This window comes from Equus quagga, chromosome 3 (genome assembly GCF_021613505.1).
Source record: "Equus quagga isolate Etosha38 chromosome 3, UCLA_HA_Equagga_1.0, whole genome shotgun sequence".
In the NCBI taxonomy this organism is placed as follows: Eukaryota; Metazoa; Chordata; class Mammalia; order Perissodactyla; family Equidae; genus Equus; species Equus quagga.
Genome location: NC_060269.1, coordinates 37983003 through 38005445, shown reverse-complemented (window position 1 = coordinate 38005445; position 22443 = coordinate 37983003). Strand labels below are relative to the sequence as shown.

The following is a 22443-nucleotide window of genomic DNA, read 5'->3' as shown; positions in this document are numbered from 1 at the left end:
AAAATAAATAAATAAATAAATAAATAATCAGGCCAAAATCAGGCCTTCAGTTTTTCTTTTCTTCAACCCTAAACTCATTTTTTAAAATACAGACTTACTTCCTTCCATCTTGCCACAGAGAATGAGGGGACTGTTTACTTCCAAAGTAATCACGCAATCTTTCACTGGATCGTACCTCTACTGTCTTTCTAAAATCCTACTCCTGTCTGCCTCCCCCTTGCCATCTTCAGTCTCTTCTCTTTCTTTTGACTTAGTCTTTTTCATCTGCAAACATGCTTAAGTCTGTTCTTTACCCTCTTTAAACAACCACCCTATATCCCTAATTCCCTTCTTTGTCAAAAATTTTTAAAAGGAAGTCAATATTAACTATCTCCACCAAAGCACGAGTTCATTACTGTCTAGTTTTTCTTTCACAACTGTAATCAAATTGCTCATGACATCACCAGTAATTTTTATATATGGTAGATGGTTTCAAAGACAAGTAGTAGAAAACCTGGCTCTAATCGAAGTGAAATTCTTTACTTCATTAAATTGTGAAGGAGTATATTATCTTTCATAATAAGAAGTGCAGATATGTAAAGGCTTGAGGGTGGTCTTTAGCTCCATTTTTCTGCAGTTCTTTCAGTTTTGTGTCCCTAGATGTGTAAACTTTTTCCCCAGTCTGTTTTCTTCATTGTTACGTTATAGCTGCCACCAACTGAGTCTACTGTTTCCTTGTTCCAGTCCATCAGAAGCATGGGAGAACTACTGACCTAAACCACTGAATAAAAGTTATGCATTTCAGATTGATGAAAGATGATTGCCAGGCAAAATTTATGCAATGATTGGCTTAAAGCTGGATTCTGGCAGTCACTGGCAAGAATAACAGGATTATAATAATTGACTTATAGAAAGCTGCCTGTAAGCCATCGAACCATTTAAGAAGAGATAGATATCTGAACAAAATTGTAATTCTTAGGAAAGAGTTAGGAAAGGGGAGAGAAGTAAATGCTAGGTAGGTAACCAAATGAGTACTTCAGTTTCCTAATTATAAAACCTAAAGATTCCTCCTCCCCACCCCGTGAATGGAAACAACTCAAATGTTCATCACCTGATGAACAGAGACACAAAATGCAATATATCTGTATAGTAAAATATTACTTGGGCAGTAAATAGGAATAAAGTGCTGATACATACTACAATATGGATGAACTTCAAAAACATTATTCTAAGTGAAAGGAGCTAGTCACAAAATTCTACATACTGTATGATTCCATTTATATAAAATGTCCAGAATAGGTAAATCTGTAGAGGAAGAAAGTAAGCTAATCATTGCCAAGGGCTGGGAGCTAATCATTACCAGGGGCTGTTAAAGGGCATTTTAATCAGGGTTTTTTTGTTGTTGTTTTTAATCACTTTTGAAATCACTGGTGATACTACTTTAAGTACATGCTGTATCAAAGTAAATGACATCTAGAAGTATCCAAACATTTAAATTCATTGTTAACCGAAAATAATACCATAAACTTACATAGCATTTTACTATTGTTGAAGCAATTTCATATACTCCATTTCATTTGATTCATCACAACAGCCCTAAGAGATAGGCTGGACAAGTTGTAATTATTTTATGTATGGCAATGGAGGTCCATGGATGATAAATGATTTATGTGGAGATCATAGATCCAGTATATAGTATAGTAGTTAATTTTAAATACTTTAAGGGAAATGAAGCCAAAATGTTTTTATATCATAACCAGAAATTTTAAAGACTAGTGGGTTTTAATATAAATTACTCCAAAATTTTAGCTGTTAGGTATATTATAGTATGAATTAGTTATAAATTTGATTTTAAAGAGTCTCCCTTGAAAGGTAAATTAGACTCAGTTATTTGGTTCCTTAGAGATATTGGAAATGTTAAAAAAAAATAGATATATATACATTCTCATAGCTGTTAAGCTCTCCTAAAAGTTCTGATACTAATAAAAATGCTTTTTGGCTACCAATCACTTACAATTTAACTTACTCTAAAATTGGTCCAAACTTAAGAAGCTCCAAGCCAAAGCAAACACATTCACCTACCTTGAGCGTATGTACTGTGAAATCCTCTGTATGTCCATTCCTAAGGAATGGAGAATGAAAGTGACTGGTAATGGATATGGTATTTCTTTTTGGAGAAGTAAACATATTCTAAAATTGGATTACGTTGATGGTCATACACATCTGTAAATATTCTAAAAACCATTGAATTATACACTTTAATATGTATATTAAAATATATGTAAGGTGAACTTTATGATATATAAACTATATATCATAAAACTGTTAAAAATACAAAAACATAAACAAAAGCTTCTCATTCTTCATCCTTCTGAATATTTTTATGCAAAATTAAATATTGCTGCCCACTCACTGCTTTGAGGAGTTTTTTTGCTTCTTTGTCTTTTTTGGGCACCATTCTATTTTGATTTTCCTGTTATCTTACTGATTGTAAGGAGCAATTACTTCCTTCTCTATTTATTCCATTGTTCTTTTCCTCTCCTGTAACTTTTTAAATATTGAAATTTCTCAGATTTCATTTTCACTTTTCTTTTGTTCTTTCAATATAGTTTTCTCTGGATCTAGCACCATACCTAGCTTATGATAAACACACAGTAAACTTTTGTTAGATGAATATCTAAATCCATCAGCTCCCAAGATTGATCAGTCTACCAACTTTATATCTCTAACCCAGGCTGCTTTCTCGAGTTCCTAAGTTATATTGCTTACTTATGAGACATACCTGCCTAGACATTATTAGGTATCCGGGACATGAATGTTCTCCCCAAGCACACCTACTTAACCTGCCTTGTTTCAGTTAAATAGCATCTTTATCTCCTCATAGCCCCTTTGTCACACACCTCAATTTTACTCTCATTATCTCCTTTTCCCTCAACTTCCCTATTGAATGTCTCATCAAATCTTACCTATTCTACTTCAAATATGTCTCTTGAATCTTACCCTCTGGCTCCACTCCCATTGCCTTCTTTCATATTGCTGCCGTGCAACATATAAGGCTGATCATATTAATCTTGTATTGAGAAAGCTTGGTTGTCTCTCTGTTGACTGTGAGATGTAAAGAGCTACTTTGGTTAATTATACAGGCCTTTTGACAAAAATCTTGATTCTAAACCTATGTTTCCTACCTTAGCTTTTGCCACTCTGAGGCTGCCTCAAAATGATGTTTCTTACCTGAACTTCCTTAGAAAAAGGTGCCTTTTTATGTCTCTATACCTTTGTCCATGCTGTTTCTTCTGCTTGTAATGCCTTTTCTATTTTGCCCAGCAGACTCCTGTTTATCATTTAAGTTTCTTTTAAAAAGTCATCTTGTTCATTTTAATTGATTATTTATTAATTGTCTGCTTTGTTCCAGTTATTGTTCTTGGTCAGTGAATTGGATAGAAACAAACCCTTGTCCTCATGGAACATACAAAATAGATTCTCATTGAAACCTTAATGAAATCCTCAATCCTCCCGGGCAGAGTTAATTAGTACTTTGATCATAGCTATGATAGTATCCAATAAAAGTTTCTATAGGAAATGTCATGTGAAAAGCTTATTGGCTTTGAAGTCCATAGATACTTACTATTTATTACTGATGCATAAGACTTAGTTTCTTCATCTTCAAAATGAAAATGACAGTGGCAGGCTGTTGTGAGGTTTGGTGATAATGTGTATAAAAGAGCATGATGTCTAGCACAGAGTAGTCTAATGAGATAAATACTATCTATTTTAAAGTTCTGTTATTTTTGATATTTATAATTTCCTTATCCTGATTATAACATAAAAACAACTTAGGGGCCATCCTGGTGGCATAGTGGTTAAGTGCTCAGGGTTCACAGGTTTGGATCCTGGCGCACACCTACACACTGCTCATCAAGCCATGCTGTGGCAGTGTGCCACGTACAAAATAGAGGAAGATTGGCATTCATGTTAGCTCAAGGACAATCTTCCTCACACACAAGAAAAATTTAAAAAAAACTATCATTAATAGTCTCAGAGAGGTAAGATATTAAAAAAAAATTTAGGCTGAGCTCAGCATAGTTCATTTGTATATACCAAGATCTGGTACATAGTTGGCACTCAACAAATGTTTGGTAAGTTATTTTTTTAAATTAGATTTTTGGGAAAAATAGATCAGATTTGTCTAAATAGTATGGTTACTGAGGTGAGTTTTAGGGCTTCCAGTATCCAACAACATCATTTTAATGTGTTTTTTTTTTAGTTGTCTTTCATTAGAGTTTTAACTGAGTATAATTAACACCAGGTTTTGATTTTCTCATAACTTTTCTTACTCCCTGATGAAAATGCTAAGTGAATAAAGAGATGGTTAACAGGCTAACAACAGCTAGGAAAAATGTGGAATTATTTCTTGAATGATTGACTTTATTGCAAAATTATGGGTCTTTTTTTTTTGGTCTTTTGGAGGGTATGAACAAGATTGGCCCTGAGGTAACATCTCTTGCCAGTCTTCCTGTTTTTGCTTGAGAAAGATTGTCCCCCAGCTAACGTATGTGCCAGTCTTCCTCTATTTTGTATGTGGGCCACCACCACAGCATGGCTTGGTGAGTGCCATGCCCGGGATCTGAACCCGTGAACACCAGGCCACCAAAGCAGAGAGGGTGAACTTAACCACTACACTATTTGGCCAGCCCCCAAATTATGTCTTTTAAAATATCTGAACTAATAACCAATTGAAGATGAGTGTCTAGATGTCTCTAAAAGCAAATAGAGAAAGACACTGAATAGTACCATGCAGAAATTCCATGTAGCTTAAAATCTTTATGTCAGGTCTCAATAAAGAAGCAATTCTGCTTTAGAATCCTCTGCTGGAATCCATACAATTGAGGTCTTTTTTCCTTTTCATTAAGATAGCACAGTGCATAGATCACTTGCATTTGATTTATAGTTGGTACTTGGTAAACAGAGATTTTAGTTAATATTCTTTGTCTATCTGTATGAAGGTAGATTTCAGTTTGTGAGATAAAGCATTATTTTATATTGTATGATACCCTATAGTACCTGAACATTATTTCACCAAGATTTATGCAGAGAGCGAAACCCTTCTAGTACTTAAGCACTTTTATCTTCTAGTTGACAGTGCACTGAAAATGTTGACTTCTTTTTAGAGGTTACCGTTTATTTAAGTTGTAGCTAATATCTAACATGAATTTTTAATCTAAAAATATGTATAGAAGCTAGCCAGATACAGGAGTTAGAAAAACAGGTAATATAAAAATTTAAGAACAAGATATGAAGTACTAAAATTTTTTAGAATTAAGAGCTTTTCTCTAGCCAGAAGAACTTATTACTGACTTCTGTTAAGGTCATCAGGATTTATCAGGTATTGTCACAAGAAAGTCAGTAAGTTGGAAAATGGGAAATTTTTCTAATATAATTTCATAGTGACATTTTTCTTTTTAAAACTATCATTCTTTTATTGATGTAGATCCAAGTTACAGTAAAATGTCACTAAAACCAGTGAGATAACAGACATGCATATATCTGACTAATTTGAATAGTAAACGTCAATACATTTAGGTTATAGAATAATTGGAATACTTATACAGCTACCACTGATTTCAGTAATTAACGTTGTTCTACTTTAATAGAACGATATCAAGAAAATAATCTACCTTAATAAAGTAATATGAGGTTAACGACTTCAGTGAAATAAATGTAATATTTCTCTTGTACTTGATTATTTTATTCTGCGTACTGAATTTTGCCTGTTTTTTGACGACCAAACATGTTCCTGGTCTGAACACCTTTTCCTACAGCAGGGAAATACTGTGTGACTGCTATTGATAGTTTGGCCTTGTTCTCTTCCCTGTTCCCAAGATTAGATGTAATTCTGGGAGAGAAAGAAAGGAGCTGGGGCATTGTAATGGAGAGGGGAAAAGATAGGGTGTTCTCATAGCACCGTATTGTTCTCATAGGATATTCATGTAGCAATGCAGAATGAGCATTGCACAACTCCAGGAGTGCCATTTACACAAATTTTGATGTGAACAGTGACCCCTGAAGTTGTGCAGTTTAATAGCCATTTAATAGAGCTCTGCTCTATCACACTTTTTTTTTAATTCTTGTTTATTTTCATATCTGTCTTCTCCATGAGGTCAGGGACAATATCTTAATAATCCTTATATCCGTAGCGTTGGCTCAAGGTAAAGAGTCTATCATTGTTATTTGAAAATATTTTAGGATTTTGTTTCAATATCCATCCATTCATACATTGTTAATTGGCTAATTGGCTTACCGTACTTTCTCCGAGAAAACTAAACTTTAAAGTCTTATAATTTACATGTGAAAAATATAGATTATTTATAGTTAAGCCGTTCAACTATTAGAAGAAGAATGTGGATCATACCTTAGTTATTGATTCTGTGTTTTAATACTTCTACCTTTTCCGACCAATTCTCATTTGGCTCAGTCTTTTTTACCTGATCAAATCACTAACCATAGTAGACCTTCTAGGAAAGGGAATAAATAGCCTATCTATTGATGCTTGAGTTATATTTCCTTCTAAGGTTTATTTCAACAATCTATTCAATTCTGTTCTTATAGAACAGAAAATACATATTCTGTACATTAAAATGGCATTGTTTTATATTCTTTTATATAGATTGTAGCAATATGCTAAAAGTGTGCGTATATAAACACATAAATGTGAAGTTTTTCTAAAACGTGAAAGATTATTACATGACTTATGCTTAGAATTAGGAAAAAAACAGTGACTACATTGTAATTTTAATCTCAGACTTTGAAATTAGACCAAAGAATGGGGGAGAAATCATTAGAAAGAAAAGTGAGAACATTTAATTTCAGTGTCATTTACAACTTTTCAAAGACATGTATTCCTATTAGTCAAAGATTTTAGGACTTGGAGATTGTGTACTAATAGGAGATCTAATTCTAACACCTTTTATAGAGGAGCCTTTATTTCCAGATCTTATGGATCCTAGGCTCACATCCTTAATTTGAATACTTATTGGGATCTTAGTTTTAATTATTAGTGGAACTGGATGTAGATGAAGTTTTGGAATGTGGTATCATGTAGTATTAATATACTTTTTTGGATAGATACAGGTATATAGAGGTATAAGTATATAATTATCTAGATATATATTTCTGAGTTCTTAGAATAAGTGATTTCTCATCTTATCCATGCTTGTATTTAGTCAATAGTCTGTTTCTGAATGCTTGAAGTCTTTTTAATTTTTCTAGCTGTACAATGGTGATAGCTTAAAAATGTACAGTATTTTATTTAGTTCATTCAATAACCTTATGGGAAGAGAGTTGGATCAACATGCCAAATTTGTCAATTTCTTATCGTCTTTCCCCTAGAAAGGGATTTTAGGGAGGGAGTGGCAGTATTTCCTATATAAGACTGAAATCTCTATGTGAATGATTAAAACTTTTAGTAAGTTGATGATTGAAACCTACACATACCCCTTTCCAATACTGGTCTAAAATGACAAAGCCTGCCTCATTCTTTCTTTGATAGAGCTTTATACTGAGAGTGCATGTTGTTAGAGGAAGCAGGGTTAGGGGGACAAAACATTGAATTTTCAGGCTCAGGTCTGTTGCTATGTAAATGACTTTAACCATGCCAGTAATTACCCTCATCTGAAAAAATGAGTATGACTTTTTTCCCAAAGAGCATGTATTATTCTCACCATCAGAAATTGGATGATAAATGCTGTTTTTCAAATGAGGCTAATAGCTATTCCATTATAAGGAAATTCCTTAAGGGTATGTTTCCTATATCACCTGAAGCAGAGCTTTATATGAAGATACTCTCAAAAAATATATTGAAATTATTGTTCTCTCTAGGTGATTTTTGTAATCCATTCTAGATCTGTGATCTGAAATAAGTGATTTTTGCTTTGCCTTCAGATTATTTTAAATCTTGTAACAGGAGGTAGACTACTTGTATTGGGAAGATAGTCTGAGATATGCCTTCAGGATATTGTAAAGATTATCATGCTAAGGTATAAAGAGTATCTTGATGAGGTAAAAATTCTATTTGGATTTTATCTAAATTTTTTTTAATATTTGGTAGAACGTTTACATTTGAAGACAGAAGTATACACTTGGGTAAATGCAGCTTATCTTAATTTTTCTATTATGTGAACAAATTCTCAATTCCTGATATATTGGTGCTCTTGTTTCAGCTAAATGTCACCATTGTGACCATGTTTTGTTAGTGTCTAAGAGCATAACAATAAATATTATACTTTTACTTCCTCCTAATTTTGGTTATTATTCTTCGAGGTATTGTCTTTGAGTTACTTGATAAATTTGTGAATGATTTTATAATTCCTCTGGTTTTCCTACTGTATGACAAAAATTATTTTGTACATCCTTTAATAGTCATTGGATTTGACTTCACTTTCATGCATTATACTAGAATCTATTGTTACCTAATTTAGTAATAATTTTATAATAGCAGCTTAATATCTCTTATAATTTTAATTGTTATCAAGAAGAATGACATCATTTAATTTGACTCAAAATTCAGAAGGATGGATGAATGGCAAATTAATAATTTACCACCTTTGCATAATACTGAAGCATAGGATATTAGAAGGATTGATGGCGGAAAAGGTTAACAAATTTTAGCAGCTTTCATTAGCTTTACATCGTCATATGTTTGTGGTGCTGACTGAAATAGACTTTGTAGGAGATCTCAGTCTAGGGAACTAATTACTTGTGCCGATTGCTGCACTGATGAATAGACCGTCATTGTATCATTCCCCTGAAGACGAGGAGCAGCCTGTGATTCACGACTGCATCCTGGCTGATATTTGATAATAATTTTAACAGATAAATGTAGGTAGGCAGAATGATGAAGTGCCTATCCAAGCTCCAAGACTATCAAAGCCATACACATAGCCATCTGTGTACCGCCTTTTCCCCTCTCACCTAAGGAGAATTTTATTTTATTAATTGAGTTCAAACAACTGTTGTCTTTTGCTTGTATGCATATTCTGTAGCTATTTCTTATTTATTTTAAATGATAGAATATTAGTTTTTATTTAAAATGTAGACAGAAAAATAACAAAGAAAAATAAAAGAGCCTTTTAATGTTTGTTTTTGAGGACTGCAATTCTTATACTTTTTTGTATTTCATTTTGATTACATTATATCTCCCCCTCTTTACACATGATCGAAATCAACAAAGGAAATCTTTGATGTTCTCATTGTCTCTCTAGCATTCTCAGAAAAGAGCCTTGGATTCCTATTGTTTTTAAAAAATATTTTCTTTAAATAATTTACTCTTTGTTATCTACGCTTTTATTAATCAGATAATTTTTGGTTGTTAAAGTACATATTTACAAATCTATTTTGAATTTTTAAAGGTAGCATCTTTAAAATATCAAAATATGGGTAACTTTTATGTGGATATTTTGGGACTGTCACTTGGTCAAGACTACTAATTTGTCAAACCTGACAGGTACAATTTTATTAGCTCATGAAATATGTGAGATTTTATTTTGTATTAGTCATTCCTTGCAGAAGTTTTGATTAGGAATTTTTAAAATTTCATTATTGAAACTTACAGGTTTTCATGCTGTGTATCTTTAGTTAATAAATATATTCTGCAGAGATTTTTTTCTTACTGTAACTGAAAAAACTTCATGTTAGTAGTTTTCTTATAAAATATTTTCCATCATGCTAGGTCATGATTAGTTAACAGGAGTGACAGTTGACATTTAAATATTGCCATATAAAAGATCTGCATAACTGGGGAAAATATAGTAGAACTTGAATTGAGTGAACCTCTTTTTAAAAAAGTACATTTCCAAAAGTATGCTTTTGATATAGCAATTATTGCACATCATATAACATGTAGTTTTTAATTAAATATAAAAACAGACTACATAAAACAGAAATCCAATCTGATTTGCTTGAAAATAGATTGCTATTTCACTCTATAGAAATGGTTTATTTAAAAACAGTAAATGGAAAAGAAATGCATTTTCTTGTGTTGTTCTAAGCCTCAGGGGCTAAATGTAATGAATATTTTAAGAGATTATTTTAATTAAATTCCTGCACATCTAAACAGAGTAATATTTTATTATCACATACATAACCATGTAACTGAGATATTCATTAAAGTTAACACTTTCTGGACCAAGAATTCATGGTATGATTTACTGACCTTGTGCAAAAAGGCACAAATTAGGAAGAAAAATGAAGGGGGACAGACTTTGATTAATATAGGTAATGCTATACCATATTTATAATAGCCTTTTCCTTATTCTGGTTTATAAATGCAACCACAGAGAAAGGTGCCCTGCTGAGGCTGAAATGAGGCTGAAATCAGAGCACATGCCACTAGAGTGTGGGGAAACTGATCACACTGTCAGCAATTCATTTCAAAATGATGTATTTAGTGCTCATTTCACCTTCCAAGAAAAAGGAAAAGGAGTTCCTTAGACTGGAAGGTGATATTGTTATTTTCAAGGACATACCTCAGTTAAAGATTGCAGAAAGGGGAGTGTGAGGTGGAGGGAGAAATTAAGAGGAAGGAGAGGGAAAAAAAAAGGCAGAGCAAACAAGGAGAGCTTTATGCAGAAATTCAGTGCTACCACGCTGTTTGATAATTGCTAACATATGTGGCTTCTCTGTTTCATTGTAGTCGTCCTCGTGAGTTCTGGCGCCTTGACTACTGGGAAGATGACTTGCGGCGCCGGCGACGATTTGTGCGTAACCCTCTAGGATCGACACATCCTGAAGCGACACTAAAAACAGCCGTGGAACATGGTCAGTGTATAAACCACTCCTTGCCAATAGCAGCAGGTACAGTACTTGGTAATGAAGAGCATAACTTCATTATTACAAGGCACTGTAAAATGGTCCAATACCACATTTCATAGTTATTTGCCCTAGAAAGAGAAGTTAAATTTTTTATAGTTAGTGTAGGGTCCTATTAAATTATGGTGTCAAGTGTATTTATTTATTATGTTACACATGCAAAACTTGCTTAACATAGACCCTTTGTTTCAGAGTAGGAGGATAAAATATTTCTCCTTTTAAGTGACACATTCAGCTTTGAGTAAATTAATCCAGGACGCCTGCCTCAAATCCATGAATATCAGAAAGACAGCATTTACAAAGCAAATAGATTTCTAGGTTCCGTTGTGTGTATATGGTTTTCCTTCAACCATGGTATTTTAGCATGGGATTATGAAGTGGGAGAGATGGTAATAAATGTCCAAGTGCCTCAATACTTTCTGAGCCTTGATTTGTAGATGGTTGTGATAGATGGCTCCTGGAAAAAGAGAATAGACATTATTTTCATATGTTCCTGTTCTGCATCATTTTGTTATCAGAGCTTAACAACACATTTTTCCTTTTTTGATATAATGCATATCACTGTGATTCACTTTATGAAGAAGCCTAATGAGCAAATTGGAAAAACTAAAAAAGTCCTTTGCATTTGATAATGTAGTCTCTTTGATCATAGGGTCTCACTTAATATTTTATAATTTTTGAAAGCCAACTAAGATATATGATTAAGGGGAAAAATGCCCCTCTCCACATTAAAATTACTTTAACTTTATAAAATATAAATTGGTTATTTTGTAGTAAAATAAGAAATAGTTTTAATTTTTCTTTTTCAGGGTATTAGTTTAACATGCAGCAGCTTATGGTTAAATGACATTTTGTAGTATACAAAATAAATGTTAACTTATATTCAATAAGGCTATTAAGAATTTAGATTAAAAGTCTGTGATGCTGGGTTTGGCCTCAGTCAGGCAGCTTAACCTCTTGCACTCAGCCTTAAAGAGCCATTTCTGGAAGAAAATGTCCACAATATGTCATCAGATATAACACCAAATGTGACATCAGTCTTTTAAAATAAATGATCATACAGAGAATAGTCAATAACAAAGTGATCTAAAAGCAATAATAGTCTTCAGGCCCTACATCTCAACTATAGGAGGTGGAGAAGGAGAAATAAGATGTAGAATTAATTAGGCTACTTTTGCTTTTAAGGTTCATGTACTTTTTGTGTGGTGCTATAGATTTCAGAGTTAAATATATGTTTTTATTTTTCTTTCCTTTTTGTGTTTTTGGTTTTTTATTTTTGGTTAATGACCTTTACATTGAAAAAATCAACCTTCTTGCAGTTTTATCTTTTTCAGTCAAACAGATGTTACCAAGTGCGCTTAAAATTTACTAAGTATTTTTCTGTCTTCTTAACTCATTTAACATTGAGTTGTGAGTTCTAAAGTCTATGAATGACAATAAAAATGGTTTTATGAAAATTTTTTCTTTTATATCTGGAGAGGGGAACTTGTTTTCTTAAATTGCACATAGGCAAACTGTTAATTTTTTATCCTGAGAGAAATATCAGTAAATGAATTTAAAATTTTGGTATAGATTTAATACATATAGAGCTTATTAAAATCCATTTTTATCAAAAATAGTGCATTTAACCATTTAGGGGAATTATAGAATTCTGCATAATGGATAAATTTTAATTGTTGAACTTTACGTTTTAAAATAATATTATCATGTCAACTTTTTTCATGCTAAGAGTCTGATAAGAAAAAGATTTATTACCAATGCTTACTGTCATTTAAGACTTTTTTATCCTGTACAGAAGAAGATTTCACTCTAATTACTCTAAATAGTAATTGAAAGTTTAATATAATATTAATTAGTTATGTTTTATTATGCACTTTTAAATTGAGAGAGAGAAGTAAAGTTAAGCATTTTATGTAATTCTACCCTATTTGGTAATATTTTACACTAGTCTTATAATGATTAATATTCAAAACACTGAAAGATGAAAAAAATTTAAATCTGAAATATATATTTTTAAAAATCAACCAAATGTATAGGTGCTGCTTCAGTGGTCTTCCAGTTAAGGAAATATGTCATAGTTAATATAACATATTTTGAAAAAGGATACAAGGTCCAACTAATCATACTTTGTATATATTTTTAATTTTAAATAAAGAAATATTAGTTTGGGAACTCAGCACATAGATCGTACTATGATACTGTTTGATGTCAGCATAATTTCTAATACATTATGTTAGCAAAGAGCTTAATTGTTTATTAAATAAATATCTTGTAGTTGACATTCAATTTTAATTTTGTGTTAAGTATGAAACTCTTTGTTTTTTTATCCTAACTTAATAAACAATAAAGAAGCTAATGAAAATAAACATGTTAAGAATCAAGTATGCAAAACAAAACAGTATGATCAAAAAGCAGTTGAAATTATAGAATTTAGCATGAATAAATACTGTGCTTCAATGTTGAGTTTGAATAGTTAAAATAGATATTACTGTGGATAGTGTGTCAGTTTTATGACTTCTCACTTTTATTTATAATCAATTTAATTAAGGAGATAGGCATTTTGAAAATGCAGAATCCTAAAATATCGTGAACTGTATTATCATTATCAAAGGAAGACATCTAAATATAAATGCTGTTGGAGATTAGTTATGTGTTTAGTAGTAAGAGCCATCTTTTTTATAGATTGATTTGATTTGAAGGAAAGCCTCTGGTGTAAAGGTGGCAGAGTAAATACCTGAAGAGTGATGTTCTCTGTTCGGGCGATCAATACTAGCCCCATGACTCTACTTCTGGCTACCTTCTAGTTAAAAACAAATTTTTTAATTCTGACAATTTAATTGCCCTTCCCAAGTTCACATTAACTTGCTTGGGGAAAAGGGCTTTAGGTAATTTTTCAAAGAGAGACCCTCCAAAGTGGTTATTTATAAAAGTCATTTTGCAATGGGAGATTTCTTTAACTTTGCAGAAACTGAGTCATATTTTTAAATTAAAATTAATACTTCCTGTATGATTAAATATTCCTTGTGGAAATTAGCAGCAGCAAGTAGAGGTGGATATTTGATTCTAGAGGGCATTTTCTTCCATTTTATAGTTTTTAAATTTATTAGAAATCAGTTATAATGATTCGTAACATTCTCCTAATGCACAGAGCCTACTTTGTCAGTTATTTATTATCAGAGCATTTTAGATCTGTAAAGAACCTAAAGCTAAAGTCTAGTCTGCCTTTATTCTTTGTAGGTAAGAAAACTGAGGAAATAAGGCCAAAATAATTCTTGGTAAATACGGGACTAAAGCCCAAGTTAACTGATGGTAGTCAGATTTTCTTAGCATTCTGCTATGCTGTCTTTTGAAATTCATTGTTAAATATAATGGGAATTTTATATTCAAATTAAAACCACGTAAAAAATGTTTTAAATGTTAGAAGGATTGGTTTTAATTTGAATACTAAAACAGTTTAGCAGTAGAATCCTATTGAATTCAAGACATTTTTATTTTGTAGAGAAGGTGCATACTAATAGAAATATATGAGAAGGATTTAACAGTTTAAAAAGTATCTTGTAATCATATGGAGTGATAAAAGTAACTCATCTGGTTTTCTAGAGATGTCAGACAATGTAAAGATCCTAAATCATGCCATTCTCTCATAACTTCAAAAATGCCACATAGTATTGGTTCCTTTTTAGGATCAAAATATACTAAGTTCTCTAACACTTTTGGGGAACCCCTGATCATTAGGAGATGAACTTGGCTTGTTCTCCAATCATCCTTTGTGGTTGCACTAATTTTTCTAGGTAACAAACCCTTTGGAAAATGAATAAACTATAAAGGAGAATTAGTTTAGGGCGATAGTTTTGTATAAGATAGACTGTGTGTCCTGTTCAGAATAAATAGACATGGTATGTACTTCACGTCACACTAAGTGGATACCCATATTTATTTTATGTACATTTGAGGTCACTTTGTTATTCCAGTGGTAATCTTTTTTTTTTTTTCTTTAACAAAGTGGCTAATTCTTAATATAAACTTCTTTTACCTGTAATATGGGCTATTGATGATTCCAGTTCACTTGCACAGGGGACTTTTAAAAGGGAATTTATATATCATAAGAAGAATAGTTTTCCGTATTCTTTTTCTGTTTAATTTTACTGTGTTGCCTAGGTAAATCAACTCATGCCCACAGATAGCTCTAAAGAACTTGAACTTTACATTTTGAGGACCAGCTTCTCTCTGAGCTCTCTCATTGCTCTTAGCTTTGGTGAATCAAAAGTGATGTTTTCAAGAAAGCATTTTGGACAAATTTCTCCAATTTTATTTATCGATTGCAGTTTAGTTTTTAAGTTAGGATAAATATTAAACCAGAATAAAATGTGAGATTAGATGAAGGCAATCTGTTTCTAGTGATATGAAAAATTTAAACAGTTATCATGTTTGGAAATAATTTTAATAACCTGAAAAGGTCTGGATCGAGCTTTAAAATTGAACCGAAAGTATGTTCTGACTTCATCCAATTAAACTTTTATAGTAGTGTAGAATATACTCACAGAAGATATCAAAATAGTTGATACTTGTTTTAATGGTTAATTGAATATAAGGCAAACGAAAGTTAAAAATATACTTTCTCCAGCACATATAAATATGATAATTATCTTTCATTTTTGCTTGGGACAGTTTTGTTCTAATTTTGAAAAAAAAAAAACGTTCTTTAGCAGAAAGCCTATTAGACCACTGAGAATTGAACGCCAGCGCATGTGGTGTGTATTAGAGTACTGTTGGTAATTTTACTGCTGCTAACTGAAAATCCTCAAGGGGGAGTTAATTACAGGAAAACCATTCTAAATATCAGTAAGCTGCATATTTTCCATGACAAGAGGTTTTTCAGTTGAAGTTGAACAATTCCAGAATCTGAGCTTGTAAAAATAAATAAATTAATTAATTAATTAAAGTGGGTGTTTTATGTGTACAGTAGAACTATAGTACTTTAAAATTTTTTTATAAAATTTTATTTAATTCAAAAGTTATTGCGTTTTAATATGTGTCAGCATGATGAGAACATATTTAAAAATTTTTAAATTCTAGTTGAAAGGGATAACAAATTATATTTAGTGGTCATTTAAATGAATCTGAGTTTATTTACTGAGCTATTTTAAACCATTGCATATTGCCACTGGCTACTCTTACTTTTTGTAAATGTGGAGTAAAGGTTGTTTTTTTCTTTTTTCAAATGACTTGGTGCACTTTAGGACATATATGGCAATAATCAGAGAAGGTAATGAGCAAGGTGTTGAATTTAGCTGTTTCTGATATGTTTGGCATCGGCTCATCAAATTTAGGTTTGGAAATGAATATTTTTGATTCTTTGTTCATTATGATTCTGACTTAACCTTTTAAAGTGCATTATGAGAAACATAAGAATTAGTAAACTCATAAATTAATTACATATACATTCATATTTGTATAGTGGTTATTGTCGTTTTCTATGGCATAGTGGTTAAGAGCCAAGAATCTGGTGCCACACTGCCTGGATTTAAATCCTGACTCTAGTTTTTACTAGCTGTGTTGCCTTGGCAAGTTATGTAACTTCTCTGAGTCTGGTCACCCGAAAAGGAGAAATTAGCAGAGGGTTTATGAGAATTAATTGAGTTAAATATGTAAAGTGCTTTGAACTCTCCCTGGCACATGATAAGTGTTATTTAATGTTAGCATTATTATTATTTCTGCTTTGAAGAAAGAATTATAAATCCAGGAAATGAGAATGTAATGTAATGACTTTGTACTAAAATCTGACTGGCAACTGTTAATTTATTGTAAATTACTTTATAAGAAAATATAGAAGACAGTGACTTCTCTTGTACTTCTCGGTGACCAATTTATTTTTAGTAAAATTGCTAGTAAATTAGAAAAGATCTTTGGGCTAAGAGCAGTGTTTATGACTTCAGAGTAAGGAAATATAAATACTCGAAATATAAACAATAATACAAAAACTTATACTATTATTTTCCTAAAAATCAGTAGGTCTTGGTATATTTCTTTGGCGCTTAAAAAAAATAAATCCATTTTAATTAGATACTTTAAATTTTTTTCAATTATTTATTGAGACTTTCATATGTGTGCAGCATACTATGCTTATGTGGATATGGAGGAAAATAAGATTTTATTTACCCATAGAGGGTATTCAAAGCTAAATAGAGAAAGCTTCTTCCCATGACTTCCTTATTTAATAGAGAGCCCCTATGTTCTTTAAGTAGTGCCATAAGTAATGATATAAATAATATACATGGTGAACTCACAATAAATGCGATAAAAATAAACTTCTACAATTAACATTATCCATAACCATACCTATTAAACTCAAAGAAGCATTTATTTGTCAAGTTAACTAGGTAACATGCATGTAGTTTAACTATTTAGAATAAATTATATAGATTAATATTAGTTATGTTACTGCAAACTGATTGGTTCTTTCTTTCTGGGTTTGGAGCCGTATGCCTAGGCAGAAACAACAGTGAAGCAGAAAGTTTAGCCATCTGATTTCCATATCAATAGCTGCTGCCTCGGTGGATCAGGTGCTTTACCTCTGGGATTTCCAAGCTGGAAAGCGGGAATTGGCAGTAGTGTAGCAAAGATTCTAAACTTTCCCTTATGTGATACTATGAGCTTTTTAAAAGTCACAATCCAGAAGTTAGTATCTGCTTTTATGTATTTCTTACGGAGAAAGCTCAAAGCAGTCGGAGTCACTCTGGAGAGATATGGGGTTTTGAAGTCAGAATTTTGAGTTTCAGTGTTTCCTCCTTTCTGCTGCCCCTCTGCTCCTCTTTCTGGTTCCATTGTTGGCTGTAGGTGCTCCGCAGAGCTTTTTTTTCAGTCCCTAGGTTTGGTGTACCCTTTCCCTCCTTCCTCTCCTTCCCGGCTGCCTTGTCACAGTGCCTGAGAGTCTGGTGCTGCTGCTCTCCACAGGCTGCTCCAGTTCAGGCAGTGTGAGGCTTTTTACCCAGATGCCTCTCATCCCAGGCTTGGGCTTTCTGTTATGTTTGCCCCCAGGATGTCTTAGCCCTTTACCTTAAACACCTGGAGGAGATAGTGTTTGAGCCTCCACTTAGTTTCCACACTGCTGTGCTTTTGGATATTTGTATAAGGGCTGAAGTAGGGATGCGGGTGGGCAAGGGCAATGTGAAGAAAGAGGCAGGATAGAGTAATGAGGAAGCGAATGCAGCTTCTAAGAGCTGCTATGGCTTTATTAATGTCAGTAATATGGCTTCAGTATCTGGCCTGAATCCTCATTGGCTGTGAATCTCTCTTAGCTTTGACCCTTCTTACTTCTGGGTTCTCCTCCATAGCCACTCCCCAACCATTTCAAAATTTTTGTCAGTATGATATTGTTCGCAGGAATGAATCAGTCTTTCTTATTTTTCAGTATTAAGTAGGTATTGTTTCCAAAACTAGGTTCTTATTTTTCTACCAGCAAATTTCCAAAAAAATATGCTGCTTTTGAACCCTCTTCTGCCCTAACTATAAGTAAATAAATGGTTCGGTGAGCAGTGCAAGGGTCAGATTTAATGGGATTAGGGTGCTTGTTCAGGGTAACATTAGACTAGGCTTGGGGAATCACGTTTGTCAGAAGGAGTATGTGTGCCCTCCCAGTCACTTTCCCCACCGTGGTTGACTCTGTGTAAAAATGATTGACCATCTCTAGCCACCTATCCTTACCTCAGTTCCCTGCCCCTTTGCCAAAGTACTGTTCCCAGAGCTGATGGACAGCTTTGTTTCCTTTTCATTTCAGCTGCAGATGAAGATATCCTTGCTAAAGGAAAACAGTCCATCAAGAGTCAGGCTTTAGGAAATCAGAACTCAGAAAACGAGATCCTCTTGGAAGGTGACGACGATACTCTGTCATCCGTGGATGAGAAAGATTTAGAGAATCTTACCGGTAAATTCAGTGGTTGTGCAGATATTTTAGCTAGCTCTGGGCCAAAAAGCATCTAATTACTTAGTTTTTCAGCTGTGACCACTAGGACTACCAAGTTCACACCCACAGTTACATTAAATAAAGGTTGTTTTTGTTCTTCCAAACATTTCCCCCTAATTTTCAACACTGTTTCCCTATTTTTCTATTTTATTCAGTCTCTTTACCCTACTCCTCCTTTTCTTTGATGAATAATTTTCACTGAAAAAGAAAAAAAGTTTAAAAGCAGCAACAACAAAACAAAATTGCTTCACCCATCCCAAGTGAGTTACCTAATCTCTATAAAATGAGAGCTATAAGTAAAATTCTGCCAGTTGTTTTGTAAATAAAGCTTGGAGGCAGATGAGCTATTTGCTTTGATATGCAGGTCTTAGTGAACAGGCTACATATACATTTAACTTTCTGAAAAAATCCATTCCAATAATACTATGGCTTTTCACAGGATTCACATATTTTACCTGATGTAGGAATTTTGATTTGCACTCTGCAGATTTTCAGTTTTACTTCCCTTTTGGGAAAAATTCTCTTGTTTAGCCTGAAATTTTAGTCATTCATTAAATGGCTTTTTTTCTTTAGTGCCTGTGGCTCTGTTCCTCAAGGAGGAAAGTCTGAAAGATTCTACAGTTTCTATTGGTGAAAAATATATAATTTAAGAGAAAAAGCATCACAAATCTTTTATTTAGTTACATATCTGTAACCTGTGCTACTATGCAATGAATGATAATGAAAAGCAAAAATAAATGATGGTATCTTCTCTGATGACCATCAACCTCTCTGTAAAGTAAAATAAAATTAATTGGAGCATACTGTTAAGGGATTTTGGGCAGGAGTAGAGAGTAGGAAACACAGTGCTATTCTCTAGTCTTTTCCTTCACATCCATTTACCCATTTCCTCCTCCTCTATTTGCTTTTATTCTTGCTACTAGTAATACATTCATACAGTAATAGAGGTGAAAGGGGAGTTTAATTATATAATCTTGACAATGGCAATAGGATTAAGAAGTAATCCACACTAATAAAGTGGTGTGGGTTAGAAATGAAGTGGAAATTGTCAGGGGTCTTCTGTAGGACCTAGGCTGCCCTAGCTCCTGCAGCTGTCTGCTTACCCTGTAATTGAATGTCTGAGAGTGATTGAAAAAATGTTATTTCTTCTCAGGATTACATGCTAATGTACAGAGGGCAAAGGAGACAGCAAAAGAACACATAGCTGCTTATTTCATCCATTTATGGGGATGAGCTTTGGGAAATCATGGCTGTTCTGCAGCTATCTGCTGCCCATCTGCAAACACAATGTATTTGTACATTGGGAATAGAGGGCAAAACCTGCTCTGATCTCCGCAGAGCATCCCTTCTATTGTCCTACTGGCACACATTAAGATTGATGTGAGATTAAGGACCAACACCCTTCTAACAATCGATAGAAATGTCAATTCATCTGAATTTTGAAACATTTATTCACCCATTGATTACCTGCATAGGTGTACTGTGTTTATAGGCACTATATTAATTCAGAACTATAAGTGCCATTCTTCTCTTACTGTTTTCCTCACTACAGGATTGAACAATGAGGAATTGACATGAGATTTCAAATTCTTACTACATCTATCTCTACATAAATATATATAATATAATTATTATTTTTAGTCCCTATTTTAGGTTTAGCTCTAATATACTTTATGCTCTTCTATCTGTAGTGAATCTATTGTTTTCAGTAGCAGGCTGATTTGTCTCTTTGATAAGCCCTGTGGAGATTTGATTATTCCAATAAAAATTCATTCACTTGGAAACCCACCCTCCAGCTGTTTACTCCCAGAGTCCCTGAACTACCCTAATATTAGATTTGCAAGCATTGAACAATATTTAACAGTGGAAAGGTAGGCTTAGAAAAGAAGTATTTTTACCAATTTTTCATGGGGTAAAGTTATTATGGAAGAGGTTTCGTGTCGACCAGCTACAAAATTTTTATCAGAGAATATGGTTTATTGTTTCTTACTTCACCAATAAGCTAGTGATCTTTTTGTAATCATGCGTCAGCCACTCTAAGCTAACCTCTGGCCTTGGAAGCCTATCGAGTCTTCCGTGCTCCTGGTTGTTGTTCCATGTTGTTGGATAGCCTGAGGCTTGTTTTCTAAATGGAATGTTGTTGGATTTATTTAGGCAGAGCCACCTTCTCACCAGGAGATTAGACCAAAGCTTTGCAGACTTCTGTAAAATAATTGTATCCCAGTTTACTGTTATCATTATAAATCTCTTAGTAGGAGAATCCTAACTTTGCATTTTCACAGGAAGATGGACAGAATTTGTAAGTGTAGAAGGAGTTATCAGGCAATTTGGTGCTAGAGATGAGAATTTAAAAATTAAATAAATTTTGAAACATATCATTCCAACTTGGGTGGCTTGTCTTTTCCTTTTGGCAGGTCCTGTTAGCCTGAGCACACCAGCTCAGCTAGTGGCCCCCTCTGTTGTAGTAAAGGGCACTCTTTCTGTCACCTCCTCCGAACTCTATTTTGAGGTGGATGAAGAAGATCCTAACTTCAAGAAGATCGACCCCAAGGTGAGAAGATGAGAAGCGGGTTGCATTTTTATGGATTTTTTTTTCTTATGATGGGATGGTGGGCTCCTGTTGGGTATGATTGGCATTGGTAAAATCTGACAGACTTGGTGTGAATTTCTTGCTGAATTGCCTCTGACTATATGCAAGCCAAGTATCTTCTTTAGCTTATGATTCCCTTACCAGCTAGTTAGATTATTGAAGTTCATTTAGATTCAAAAACAATTTCCACTTAATTGCATTTATCATTAGCTCATCAGGGGTTGGGGGAGAACCTCAGGGAATATCGCCTATAAATATATTTTGCCTCAAAGAGTCCAGGGGTGAATTAAGCTACAAAATTCAGTGAGATTGAGAGTGGAATTATTTTGTTTAGCCTTTATATTTTCTGGATATAATACCAATATATCACTCTCCTTGCTTTGTCCTCATGACTTACTACTCTGTCGTGCACGCAAGCATGTCTTGTGTGTGTGTGATACCTCTGTTTCCCATTACCTATAGTTGATTTTACAAGGCACTGCATAATTTCCTATTCTTAAATGAAAATGTAATTTCCCCTTAAAAATGTATTTCTGATTACTTTTCAGACGTTGGCAACTTTATTTTACTAAGAGACATTTGTGGCATAGCCATAAAGCCAAAATTAGGTTATTTCATGAAAGTAAATGGTAGAATTTTTTCTGAGAGGGAAATCTCTTTTAAAATGAGCAAAATAAGCAACCTGTAGAAGAGAAGTGGTTTTAAAAGATGGAATAATTTATTTTACAGGCTGATAGCTTGTGTGTGTGTGTGTGTGTCCATACACATATATATTCTGAGTTTATTGGAAAGAGGTTCTTTCATTTTATAATCATGTGAATTATTAAATTTTAGTGATTTAGAAGTATTTCAAAGTAGTTCTTAATAAAAATGTTATACTTTTATTAAAAACTTTACAAACATATCATCTCTTGCCTTATATATGTTTCTAGTACTGTGTTTTAGAATTGCTGCCTTTATTAAGACAGAATTTGGTAGACTGTATGAAAGGAAGGCTATGATGGAACTGATTGTTTTGAGCTTGATAATTCAGCTAACCCAAGATAGA

At 33.2% G+C, this 22443-nt stretch overlaps 1 protein-coding gene across 4 annotated transcripts in view; it reads left to right on the top strand.

Annotated features, from left to right (window-relative positions):
• Positions 1-22443, top strand: part of LRBA (LPS responsive beige-like anchor protein) — a 710247-nt gene that overhangs the window by 402362 nt on the left and 285442 nt on the right. For all 4 annotated transcript variants that reach the window (XM_046655938.1, XM_046655936.1, XM_046655939.1 and 1 more), the window contains exons 38-40: positions 10667-10791; positions 18620-18766; positions 21220-21356. In XM_046655938.1, coding sequence (XP_046511894.1) covers positions 10667-10791; positions 18620-18766; positions 21220-21356 — 409 coding nt within the window. The remainder of the gene's footprint in view (positions 1-10666; positions 10792-18619; positions 18767-21219; positions 21357-22443) is intronic.